General features: G+C 38.6%; 2 protein-coding genes across 2 annotated transcripts; both read left to right on the plus strand.

Moving 5' to 3' along the window:
* Positions 1 to 1,100: 1,100 nt before the first annotated feature.
* LOC140142408 (zinc metalloproteinase nas-39-like) lies at positions 1,101 to 4,911 on the plus strand. Its single transcript, XM_072164377.1, has 5 exons — positions 1,101 to 1,116; positions 1,251 to 1,370; positions 2,116 to 2,475; positions 4,068 to 4,415; positions 4,793 to 4,911. Exons 1-5 carry the CDS (start codon positions 1,101 to 1,103, stop codon positions 4,909 to 4,911), a joined length of 963 nt encoding a protein of 320 aa, XP_072020478.1.
* Positions 4,912 to 6,745: 1,834 nt separating this feature from the next.
* Positions 6,746 to 8,763, plus strand: LOC140142409 (neurotrypsin-like). The gene is made up of 3 exons (XM_072164379.1): positions 6,746 to 6,932; positions 7,500 to 7,841; positions 8,650 to 8,763. The coding sequence occupies exons 1-3, from the start codon at positions 6,746 to 6,748 to the stop codon at positions 8,757 to 8,759; spliced, it is 639 nt and encodes a 212-aa protein (XP_072020480.1). The 3' UTR covers positions 8,760 to 8,763.
* Positions 8,764 to 13,656: the final 4,893 nt, after the last annotated feature.

Here is a 13,656-nt window from a genome sequence, read left to right on the forward strand (position 1 = left end):
TACTGATATTATAATGACATTATGTTAAATTCCTGTGTTGTATTCGTCCCAGGGGGCCACTGGTCATTGACCAGGGGGTATCATGCGTGGCCAAAGATTCAAGTAAAATGGGTCTTTTTTCATGATCAGGCACTGCACTTACGTATCGTGAATAGGGTATCTAAAACAAGGAAATTTGAGAAAAAGGGTATACCTTGTACAATAAATCAATGTTTAGGGTCCTTTGAGACAAATGTAGTGTAAAATTGTGTTTTCCCAGTTATCATAAAGGGTTTTAGTGCCAAAATATGACTGATTTACTTGCTTCTAAATGGGACAAAAATAATTTCAATACTTATTTAGGGTGAAATTGCACTTGTCATACTTGTTTAGGGTGCATTTTCAGACCTCGTAAATACTCGTTTAGGGTGCTATTTGAAACTTCGTGGCCACGCATGATACCCCTTGTCAATGACCAGTGGCCCCTGGGGTATTCGTCGGGCTTTGGATGTCGACATTTTCCCATTTAATGCACGGCGTATTTTGGCCTCTCCCCCAGCAAACGGTGGAGGCACATCATATTATGAATCGCATTCGGCTGCATTACTTGTGCTGTTGGGCTGCTTTCTCTGTTATAATCGTTCATGGGAACGCGTGCTGTCCTTCATGATGCAGTCATGTCTACAGTAGAATTCACCACGACCTTTGCAGGACTTAAACCCCATAAAAAGCTATTAAACCAAGATAACACTCATTGAAAACAGCTCAACTATGTTAAATCAGATCCACACTACACATGTTTCTGTTTTACCTGTGCAATGAGCAATGAGCTGGTATTATAGTTTCAGTTGGGTGAACGATTATAAAGCAGACGCAAGGTAACAATACTGTGTGGGCCTTTGTTTACGAAATGAGACAATAGTGCGAATATTTCCAAACACCTAAAGTTACAAAACTTTATTTTCTAGAATTTCAGAGAGTACTTTAAGTATTGGCCGGTTATTGGCCGGTTATTTTTCACACAGTGACGTTAACTAGGCAATGTCCATATACCTATAACATGCACTGTTTGTAGAGGTCACGCGTCAATGGTGAGAGTATTGTGTATTATGTATAGGAAAATGAACAGTAACTGCAGTATGTTGTGAACAGCCTCGTTTTGTTTAATTAGCTCCAATACGTCTGTAGCCCAAAGAACCTAACTCTTATGTTAAATTAAGGGTGATACAAACTGTGAAGGTATTAATTATTCTTGTTTTTATTTCTTACAGCGCCAACATGTGATGATCGTTGTTATGATACCGCCGATGAGACAACGTACCCCTGTCAGTGTGATGAGTCCTGCGTGTCACGTCACGATTGCTGTCAAGATTACTATCTTCTGTGTCGACGTAAGCATTATTACATAAACATTCGCAGACAGATCTTTTTCATGCTTTGGACCAAAAGAGTGGAACAAACTTCCCATCCATATTAGGAATGCTCAGACTGTTGGCGTTTTCAAAAAGCGGCTAAAATGCCATCTGTTCCAACAAGCCTATCAGACTTGAATTCTTATGTCTGCCTTTCAGCGCCTTTGAACAATTGACTTATTGTATATTGTCGCTTGATAAATTTTTTTTTTTTTTTTGTTGTTGTTGTTGTTACATCGACTCGGTTCGAATGTATGAGTTGTATCAACTGTCAAAAGGTGTATTACAATACTTCAGTGCAAATAATTGTTAAATAAGAAACAGGAGATAAAATAGAGTTGATCAGGGTTAATGTAAGATGCCAAGCCGAATTATGACAATGGAATTAGTTACCATGGTTACACTGAAAACAAAATCAAAATACTTCTAGCTATGTCTATTGTATCCTGTTGAATAGACTGTAAAGTGTGCTGAGGCTTGTGGATCAACGTCTAGGCATTGTGCCTGTGCGTAGCGCAATATAAATCACTACACGCTTTTTTTTTTTAAACATTTGATTTAATAACATGTGAAACTAAAACACGATCAATAACGTAGATTCTGGTTAACCATTGTTAACTGAGTCCAACTTTTATTATTTAAATTATACAGAAACAAAAATCTTAAGATCATGTTGCTGTAAATAGATGTAAATTCAAAGTTTCCGTTTTTCTGCCTCTTTTAGCATATTTACCATGTGATTATACGACCCCGTGGCCTGGAGTAGGCTCATATTACTCTCCATATTACCCCGATGACTACCTCAACAACCACAATTGTCGCACATTGCTTATAAGTTGGAACGACACTTTTCAAACAATCATTACCTTTGATGACTTCAACCTGCAAGAATCTGATAATTGTAGTGCCGATAGTCTAAGCATTTACGACGGCGACGATGAAATGAGTCCACTTATTGGAGAGTATTGTGGTACTGATATACCAAGATTTGTGACGTCTACTGGACCTAATGCAACTCTTATTTTTGATACCGATTCATCTGAAACAAGTGCAGGATATAGTTTGAGAGCCGTGTTCGGGACAGGTAATAATACAGGCATTAATGAAACGAATTCAATCTGGGTTGAATTTACCCCCCCCCCCCCAAATTAACATTACAATGCACAAATATTAAATAGAAAATGAATAACAACCCTAGTGTCCCTTGTTTCCGTAATCTGATCCAGAAATATCCCCTAAGGCAATAGAAACATATTACTTCGATCTTTCGATCGATCATCGATGCTTGTTCGATCCTTATTATTTATTAAACCAATTAATTTACTATTTTTAATTTTGACAAAATAGTATATTTGTGCCTGTAGTGATATTGACCAATATAAATAGCGTTAATTCTGATTAATTAGTTGATAGTTCGTTAATAACAAGCATTGAAGCAGAATCGACGGTCGATCCAAAGATCGAACACATTTGTTTCTTGTGCCTAACTTTCTCTTCATAGTTGTTGAGTAGACAACGAGACCTTGCTAAAAAGTGAGGTTAGACTTTGTGTAACCCGGCAATAGTAAATCATGTTTAAAAGTATATCAGCATATTCCTCGACTCATAAGGATTCAGAAAATGTATAGTTTGTCTTTTTTAGGATGCACCGTTATCGAGTTACTACCAAAAGGTCAATGGCCAAGTTGCCCTCCAAAGGGGTCAATATAGTTCTGTACTGGTAGTAAGGAAATATGTTGACACATTTTGCCGCGTTACCTAAGTTGCCAATTTATCCTAGAAAATGCAATGTATTCTTTAACATAATGGGTTTTTTTTATGAGAACGAACATTTTGACACATTTTTGGGTAAAAGCGGAGTGTTTTTACTTTGTCGACTCATGTGGTGGTCACAATAGTTTTTGATCTCCTGAGCCTCTCATGTCTAAAAGAAAACATCATTTGCTTATAATGAACAAACATAGTTGAAATATTTTATGAACTACATTTTTACGCACAGTACGGAAAAATGACGTCACAGCCCCTGGTTACGTCACCTCTGCGAATTTTCCAGAGAGTTACCCGAAACAAGAGATAGTCTTTACAATCATAACGACTGGAAACATTGAACAAATTGTCATTGATTTCGAATTCTTCGAAGTCCAAGAAATCCCATTTGAAAATGACTGCTTCGATTACTTAGAATTCTTTGATGGTGAAACGCCTACTAGAAAAGCGTTCATTGGTAGAGCATGTGGGACTTCGATGTTATTTTCACCCTTAAAATCGTCAGGTCAATCTTTAGTTCTGGTACTTTTATTTTTTCGATATTCTATATTGGAAAGAAGAGGATACAATGCAACTGTAACGACTGTAAAAAGTAAGTTGATTTGATCGTTGATCATGTTGATGTAAAAGGAAACACAATTTCAAACCACTTCGACCAATTTGCTGCTTGTTCTCAATATTCAAAATATTTGATTGTGGTAAAACAGGCATTATTATTTTGCGAGATTTCAGCTTATTATTACGTAATCATAGGTCGTATCAATAATCAAATCGTCATCGCAATAACATCCACTGAAGACGCCGGCGTTCCAGTGAGTGTAAAAATTTGTATCGTAGATCTATACTGTTTTAAATTTGCTTTCTACGTACAAAATAATCATGTTGCCGTTTTCATCCTGATCGATGTAGCATGTGACTCCATAGTCACATCTCCCGGAACCGTGTCTTCAAGTAATTATCCTTCAAAGTACTACAACAACGAACGATGTTCTACAAGAATACGAGCCAAACCAGGGAAGCAAGTCCATCTTACATTTACCGATTTTGATCTAGAGGATAGATCAAGCGAGGGATCATGTCATGATAAGTTGGAAGTTTATGATAGTGGTGTGGCTAATCCTGACGCTCTCATTGGTGAATTTTGCGGGTCAGAATTGCCCGCCGTCCGATCGTCTGGTAGGAATCTACTTCTTGTGTTTTCTTCGGATTTCCTGATGAACGGAAAGGGATACAAGGCAGACGTGACATTTGTTACAGGTTTGGAATTAATTCACCTTCGTAATTTTTTTTTTCAAGCGCATTTTAGCTGTCAAAAGATATGTCAAGTTCAGTCTTTCTTGTTATATTTCCCGTCTTGGTGTCGGAAGACGTATAACAGGAATTATATGATGCATTGATGCTGGGTCGTTTAGTATGTGCAAGGATCGAAACTCTGGAATGATATAATCATCAGATAGCTTCAGATCATCCCACTATTAACGGGTTCAATAGTACTCTTCATATTCATATTTTCTAAATTCATTTTTGGTTGTATAGTTTCTGCCTTTTTTTATGATTCTATGATGATAGCGCTTTGTCATGTTGGATGAACAATATATCAAATAATGATTGTAAAATCACGTTTTTTTATACAGCTGTCAAGGCGGACTTAGTCGGTGGAAGATCGCCCAACGAAGGACGAATAGAGATCACTCATCCCAAGTATGGCAGAGGCACGGTATGTGAAGACTTTGTCGTCAAAACTCATTTTTGAGCACATGTTGAATTTTATTGATGAATATTGCTATGTTTACCACTATTTGCTGTTTAAAAATTTTGTTATATACATTGTATTAGTACAAATATCGACCAACTTGCCATTTCTGAATATTTGATGGATTTAACAAAATGAAGTATTTATCAGACAGCCTTGCACCAACAGCTACCAACGCTTATTCCCAACTACATGAACTAGCCTTATTACACAGACTGCTTTTTTAATACGATAGAAAATGTATCAAGGAATGTTAAAATAAATCCTTGGTACATTTTCTTTGCCGTATATTTGACCTGTTTGACCTATCCTCCAGAGCTGAGCAAGTCCATCTTTATCGCTTTACCAAAGAAACCTGGAGCTATATTATGTGAGTTACACAGGACAATAAGCAAAATGAGTCATGCAGTGAAGATCCTGCTGAAGGTGTTGATGAAGAGAGCAAGGAATAAAATCAGACCAGAAATACCAAATCTGCAGTGTGGCTTTGTGGAGGATTGTGGAACCAGGAACGCAATTTTCATGCTGAGAATGTTATGTGAGAGGGCGATAGAAATGAAGCAAGACCTGTATATGTGTTTTATTGATCACACCAAGGCATTTGACACCGTAAAACACGAGGAACTGTTGAATATTTTGAGTGAGATTAATATTGATGGAAAAGACCTGAGAATTATCAGAAATTTGTATTGGAACCAGACAGCAGCAATCAGAGTGGGCAATGATGTAGGGGAGTTTGTTAAAATCAAGAAAGGAGTGCGGCAAGGATGTGTTTTTTCGCCAGATTTATTCAATTTGTACAGCGAGTGGATACTAAGAGAACTGGAGGATTTACCAGGAGTGAAGATGGGTGGGACAAATATTAACAATCTAAGGTACGCCGATGACACTGTCCTGATAGCTACATCTGAGTCAGATCTTCAACAAATAGTCAACAAAGTTGTGACTGAAAGTGAGAAGAAAGGACTGTTCATCAACTGCAAGAAAACCGAGTGTCTGGTAGTTACAAAGCAAAAGGATGTTCCTATCTGCAACATTAAAATCCATGAGGGTAATCTGAAGCAAGTTGATGGGTTTAGCTATCTGGGAAGCTGGATCACAACAGATGAGAGGTGTGACAGAGAAATCAATAGGAGAATTGCAATGGCAAAAGAGACTTTCACAAGGATGAGCACCCTCCTTTGTAATTTGAATATCACCATGAGTACAAGACTCAGTGTCTTAGATTGCTATGTACTACCAATTCTGAAATATGGTTGCGAGAGCTGGCTAGTCTCAAAGGCAATGGAAGATCGATTGCAAGCAACGGAAATGTGGTTCCTCAGACGAATGTTGAGGATCCCTTGGACTAGTCACATCACAAATGAAACAGTATTGCATAGAGCTGGCAGGCAACGGATGCTCCTGAGGAAGATCCGGAAACTGCAACTTGATTTCCTGGGCCACCGTATGAGGAAAGATGATCTTGAGTGTTTGTTTCTTACGGGGAAGATTAATGGAAAGAGAGACAGAGGGCGCCAGAGGACAACATATCTCCAGAGTATCGCAGCCTGGACGGGTGTGGATAACATCAAGCTGTTGAGATTGGCAAAGAACAGGATGGATTGGCATTCCATGGTCGCCCACGTCACTGGATATGGCACATAGAGAGAGACCTATCGTGGCCTGAAACCTAGCTCAAAGCTGCTAAAATTATTCTGTGAAAATGAGGCAGCCGGACAGAGGTAGTTTGCATCCATTCGATCCCTTGATAATAATTATTCAGGGTATAATTCCTTCTTTTCAGTTGTGTGATGATCAATGGGACACCAAAGACGCATCTATCGTTTGCAAAATGCTGGGTTATGGAGCAGCAAGAGAGGCCCCTACCAGAGCATACTTCGGCCAAGGCAACAGACAAGTACTACTCAATGATATTGACTGTAGTGGTATGGAATTGAATATAGAAGAGTGTCAACACAGTGGATGGAGACAAAATATCTGCCATCACAGAGAAGATGCTAGTGCTGTGTGCTATCAAAGTATGTCATAGTTTCCCACGTGGTGCAATTTGTAAACGCGGGGGAGGAAAATTGCAATTTTCTTGTCGGCCAAGGTTTCGAAATCGTGAGACACTAATTAAGGAGCATGACCTAGCGTTATTTGCACTCAAGTATTGAGACAAGTGCGTTATTTGTATTGAGACAAATAAAGCTGACACATAGAGAAATGGTGTGGGTTCTACGTATAAAAGAGATCCCAAGGTGCGTGATTTTTCTTGAGAGAGGGAAACGTCCTAAACTTTCGTTTGATATTTTATTAACATTTAATAACTCATCTTACTCAGGAACCGCAAGACCTATGGAGATATAAATGCGATTATTGGCTTCTTGGCGTTTTTTTCCTATTATAAGACAAGAGCATTAATATTAGAAGTACACTGCGGTTTTTTCGTTAACTGGAAATCAAGACAAATAAAAAGAGATAACGAACAAGAAGAAGACGACAAATGAGAAGAAGTGAAAAAAGAAGAGGGAAAATGAGGGAAGAAAGAAGACGACAAGAAGAATACCAATGAATAGCTCATTTCTAATATTTTTACAAAACAGAAGGTGAAGTTCCTTTGCCATTGCGATTAGTAGATGGTAATTTACCCAGTGATGGTCGCATTGAAGTACTGATTGGAGGACGATGGGGTACGATATGTGACGATGATTGGGACCTTCAAGACGCCCAGGTGGTTTGTAGTAGCTTGGGATACTCTGGGGCTGCCAAGGCTCTCACAAAGGGATCCGTTACACCAGGAAATGCGTCGCTACCGATTTACTTTGACAACGTGGCATGTGATGGCGACGAGGATGGTCTGGAATTCTGTCGCCATCATGGAGTTGGAAATCACAATTGTGATCATTCGAAAGATGCGGGAGTTGAATGCATATCAGGTAACCCAGGTAATAAGTCAAACGTCTTTGGGTTGGTAAACTGGTAAATTGTGCTTTCGTAATCATTATTTTCAGTTTCCATTTGTAGCGAGCAATCGTTCCCCATTGTGTTTTATTTTGTTCTATCCCGTACTTAATTGCTAGGTTTTTAATGGAAATAATATCTATATAATTGAATACATGAATACAAAACCCACCCAAGTCCATGGGAAGTGATTTTGAGAGAAAAACCTGTGTATCATTTTAATTCCTTCAGTTAGATTTACCTGGTCAATATGGTAAGTTTTACGTGCAAATGAGTGGATTAACCTGTGTTAGGTATGACGATTAGCATTTCAGGGACTTCGTGGGGTTCATTTTAAATTTTGGACTTGGGTGGTTTTTGAATCATATACAAAGACAACAATGTTAGAATGAGATTACCACTAGTAAGATAATACAAAATAAAGCACACAGGTATGTATAATGTTGATAAGCATTCTGCCATGTAATATAAAACCACACACTTTCCTTTATTAAACCCATTTTTTTTCAAAAGTCACTCTCTAGCAATGAATGTGTTGCAAGTGGACTTTTATACATACTGGATTTCAATCAATGTGTTACAAGACTCAAATCATGGAATTGGGTGATTCTTTCATACATGCTATTTTTCACATGCTCAATAGACACAGAGGATGACTTTGAGTTGTTCTTTCATACATATGACAGGCCTATGTATAGCAACAATTGGCATGCTTAACTCAATTTGGCCAAAGTATGGACTTGGGTGGGTTTTGTATTCATATATTCAATTGCTTTCTCAATTTCTTTTCAGGTGATGAGGGTAGATCTCGTCAAGCCCGGGAAGTCGAGAAAGTGGAAATAAAGAAAGAGGATGTAGAATGGATGATGGAGCTGGTTGACTTGAACATTGATTGGAATTAGTAGATGTATAGCGGGTTTTACGGAAAATATTGGGTTTAGGAATTTTAAAAGCAGATCGTTTGTGGATCGTTTTTTGATCAGATGTGTGGTGTGGTGCGGTATTGTGTACAGGGTGTCCCAAAAGTCCCTTTACCAGTTTAAATGTGCATAACTCTTGTATTGGGTACAGCCGACCGTAAACAAAAAGGTATCTTTGCATAGTAGAGAAAACTAGTGCAATTTATATTTTGACACCAAATTTGACATTATATAAACATACAGCGAAAATAAATGAACTACAGTAAGTTGTGCATATTATACACACAATAAGTTTATCCAGACTAACTTCCCCCCTTCCATTTAATTGTAACATTAAACAGTTTTCATGTTAATAATAATAACCTGTCAACATGATATGACAGCGAGCAATGTGCACTTATGGTTTGATTTTCTTTAGAAATCAAGCCAGTATCTTTTGAAGTTAGGTACTATTCCATCCTTTATTTCTATGCTAAGGCACAAGACTCTTACACCTGGACATAACCTCTCAGTAATTGGTGGATGAAAGACGGGGAGGTCAACATTGAAGAAAACAGAATAAGAAAAGGTTTTTCATCGAAATTTCACTAGCAAAGAAGGCGGACAGATCTATGTTATTGTAAGATAGGGCGTTTTCTTTGTACTGGGTGTCGTCATTTTGTGCGATTTTGTTTGGTAGAAAACCGCACAGGATCACCGTGGTACCCGGGTGTGCTACCACATGTGTACACTCGTGGTTTGGTATCCAAATAATTGTATCAACTATTTTTTTCCAAATATGTATCCCGATTTCTCTCGACCAATCCTGGAAAAATAAGACGGTTCAGAATGGTAAAGAGACTTCTCTTCGGACACCTGTGTTATTGGATGATGTGCTATGTGTTTATATTATTTTGCTGAATAAAGAACCAATAAATAGATAAATAACTACAAAAATAATTAATCAATTAAAATTATTTTGGAAAACATCCTCATAGTAAGGATAACGTAATTACACATAGTAAATATAGATACCAGAGAAATAATACACATTTTCCTAAAAGGAAATATTGTTTGTTGTATATTTTTTCATATACTAGTCCAAGTTAAACACACTTACGTGCAGACGTTTCGATAGCTACCTGCTATCTTTCTCAATGCTACTGTTGATGTAATGATCGCTGAACAGCTGTTGTTGAACAGCTGCTTGGCAACGGAGTTGCCAGACGATTTCTCCATCAATAGGTCGTCATAGATGTGACTTAGGTTGTACTGGCCCTAGTCTCGGTTCATTGTTGCTCCTTGCTTTCTGATGGTGATGGCCTCCTTTATCCATCTTGTGTATTTGTCACTCTCTTTTCCGACAATCCTTGCCTCCTCCCAATTGATGATATGATTATTGTCCACAACATGGTTATCGCAGATTTATGGATGGTAGATTGCGAAGCTTTCCTGTTGGCTCTGGTGCGGATATTGGTAGCGACTTTCTCTGCCTTACTTCTATGTTCATCTAAACGTTTCCCGAATTTTCTACCGATTTCACCTATGTATGTGAGATCGCAGTTTTTGCATGGGATAGAATAAATGACATTCGTAGAATTTTGCGGCTCGCGTTTATCTTTCGGATGGACGAGAAGGTTGCGTCCCGGTCCCCGCACTCCGTGCACCCGCGGGTATTCATGCTCGTCGAAAATTTCGCGAAATAAGGGGTGTTTTCAGATGAAGAAACGCGATTCGCGAAACACACAAAATAAGGGGTGTTTTCTCAAACAACATGTTCGCGAAATTGAAAAAAAAGGGTATTTTCATCAAGCAGCCTACGTGTTTCTGCCAGAAAAGGGTATATTAGAAATATCGTTCGCGTTTTAGTGAAAATAGGGGTATTATCGAAGGGCAAATAATTCGCGAAATTGCTAAAAAAAAAGGGGTGTTTTTCCCCTTAAAACTTCGCGAAATGAGATGCAAAAGGGGTGTTTTTAAAGTTCACCGACAAGCATGAATACCCGCGGATGCACGGAGTGCGGGGACCGGGGTTGCGTAAAGTGCTGTGGGGTTTCATGGTGGCATGGATGTTACAAGATTTCATGACTCTAGTGACACGCTCGGACACCCCTTCAACATACGGTAATGTCACCAATCTCCTGGATGTTTCACTGTCGTCTTTGGACTTCTTTCCTTTTACTTAGGAGTAGCCATTTTGCTCTTGACTTTTTTTCACATCAACAGTAGCATTGAGAAATATAGCTGGTAGCTATCGAAACGTCTGCACGAAAGTGTGTTTAACTTGGACTATAAGTATATGAAAAAATATACAGTTTTATGGAACAGTCCTGATGAATATATTCAAGAATGTTGTTTGTTGTGAAAGACATCATTTATGGTGTTCCTCAAGGTTCAATATTAGGCCCTTTAGTTTTCTATACTCTTATGTAAATGATATAATTATTTTTTCGAATGTACTTGATTTAATTTTATTTGCTGATGATATTGCTATACATTCTTCGCATGAAAACATTGAAAGTCATATAAATCATGCCAATGAAGAACTGAAAGAAGTGAGCACTAATATTATTGACATTTTAAAACAGTCAAACTTGCTTTCCACACTACGACCATGGTCACCCCCTTGCTGTTGTTAGGGGTGACATCAAATTAAAGGTTTTTGTATTAGCAACGAAAACTTATGGTGAATTTTGTTGGTTTGCTCTCAACAAAGTGGGGCAAGGTATCTATCGTTTATTATTCACACTTACCTCTTATTCGGCCCATGTAATTGAGGCAATTGATGTCACCACATAATGGTCCGACGGCCGGCAGTGCCCGTTAACTATTGTGATACCGGCAGGCAGCATATGCAGCAGTTACTTTTCCCAAGAAAGTCAGTCTTCTAATTTGGGAATGACTTTTTGCCAGTTATGTCGAAATTCGGAATTACTGTGTATAATACCCGGGAATAATAGGCCTACGAAGGAAATGCGTGACAGGTATAAGATACGAAATCACATATTGGAACACACCTGTGACGAAATGCATGCTAGTATTTGAAGTCGCAAAAGCCTTTGACACCTCACGTGACCTTCAACCATGGCGATGTATTTGTCTGTGTGTACGCGTATCATGTTCTTGTCTGCACAAATCAAATATAATGGTATTTTGGATCCCGGTATGAATTATTGATTTGTGATGCGATCAAGCAAAATTGAGATATGGGCCAAATAATGTGTGTAGAGGTGGAAAATCAAAATTGACTCTTTTGCAAAAGTGGAAGGAAAAGACATTCTTCTTTCACATTAAAATTTTTTTTGATGAAATTCCGAAGGAAAAATGTTAATAAATTTTGACCCCATCTAACCCAACTTTGATATTAGATTGTCAAAAAATCTTGAAATTATTCCAAAAGAAGCTCGGATTTAGCATTTTGTTATGCCAAATTTCGTAGCCATGTCTTAAGGAGGATTTCGTGATCCCATTCTCTTTTTATGACATTTTTCAGTAGATATCCACGAAAAAAGCTTATTCCCAAAATATCAGTTGAATGCGATATTGCGTTTACGAACCATAGGCCACTGTTGTAATTTCGTTCTGGCATACCAGAACGAAATTTAAATTTGACGATATTTTACTAAACGAATTAATCTGCAAGAAAAAACATTATATCTTCGGCTTCCAAAGTAAGATCATCAGGCTTCTCAAAGCACTATACAGTATATCGAACATTGCTGTGCGTATGAATGGCGACATAACTGACTGGTTTCACACAACAGTGGGAGTGCGGCAAAGCTGTGTGATATCACCACAACTCTGCAACATACTTCTTGTACTTGTTATGCTTTATGCAACCCATGACACCGACATAGGAATATTGATCCAGGGACATCTGATCTCAAACATCCGCTTCGCCGATGTCTTGCTAGCAGACTCTGCTAGTAACTTAACTGTAGACTGCAGTGGACAACGTCTTTCGTAGCAGCTCGAACCTCGGACTGAAGATCAATATTGGTAAAACCGAAGTACAAGTTAACAGCAGCCAAAAAGACAACCTTAACATCAACATTAATAGCAACCAGCTCAAGCAAGTGGATATGAGTTTGTGTACCTGGGAGGCACCATATCTCAAAAGGGCGTAAGCAGAGAAGACATCAAACACAGAATAGGAAAAGCACTAGGAGCGGTCCAAAGACTTCATAGCATATGGAATGCCAAGGACATTGAACAGGCCACCAAGATGATTCTAATGTATGGAGCCAAAACCTGGACCATCAAGAAAGAAGACGAAAATCGCCTCCTAGATCTTTGAAATGATGTGCTTGAGAAAGATCATGGGCGTATCACGCTTGGACAGAATACGTAACACCATAATACGGGACACACTTGGACTGAAGCACACAGTCATTGATAAAATCACCCAAAAAAGGATTCGCTTCTTTGGCCACGTACACCGAATGCGAAATGACAGATAACCCAAAATTGTAGGACAATGTACATGGAAAAAGACCACGAGGAAGACCGCGAAAAGATGAATGGACAATGTAAAAACAGACCGCATAGCTAGAAACATCACCTCCATAGCAACAGCAGGAAGGCTGGCCTGGGCTGGTCAAAGACCCGAGTGGTATGGCATGTATTCACATGGATCAGATGGCAAGGCAGTGTGCAGCAGCATTAGTGCCGACGCCTTAGGTCAAGGTAGGTGAAACATTATGTAGCCAGAGGTTTCCAGTGGTATAAAAATCTTTTTTTGTTGTTGAAAAAAGTGGGGGATGAGGCTGTGGATCACGAAATGCCCTTTTAAACGGAAGGTATCGTTGCTAAGTTGACTATGTATTAACATGCATTTTAGGTGTGCTAAAATGACTCAATTATTAAGTACTCTATCTTTAAACTTGATTTCCTCCGTTTC

Source organism: Amphiura filiformis, chromosome 20 (genome assembly GCF_039555335.1).
Source record: "Amphiura filiformis chromosome 20, Afil_fr2py, whole genome shotgun sequence".
Lineage (NCBI taxonomy): Eukaryota > Metazoa > Echinodermata > Ophiuroidea > Amphilepidida > Amphiuridae > Amphiura > Amphiura filiformis.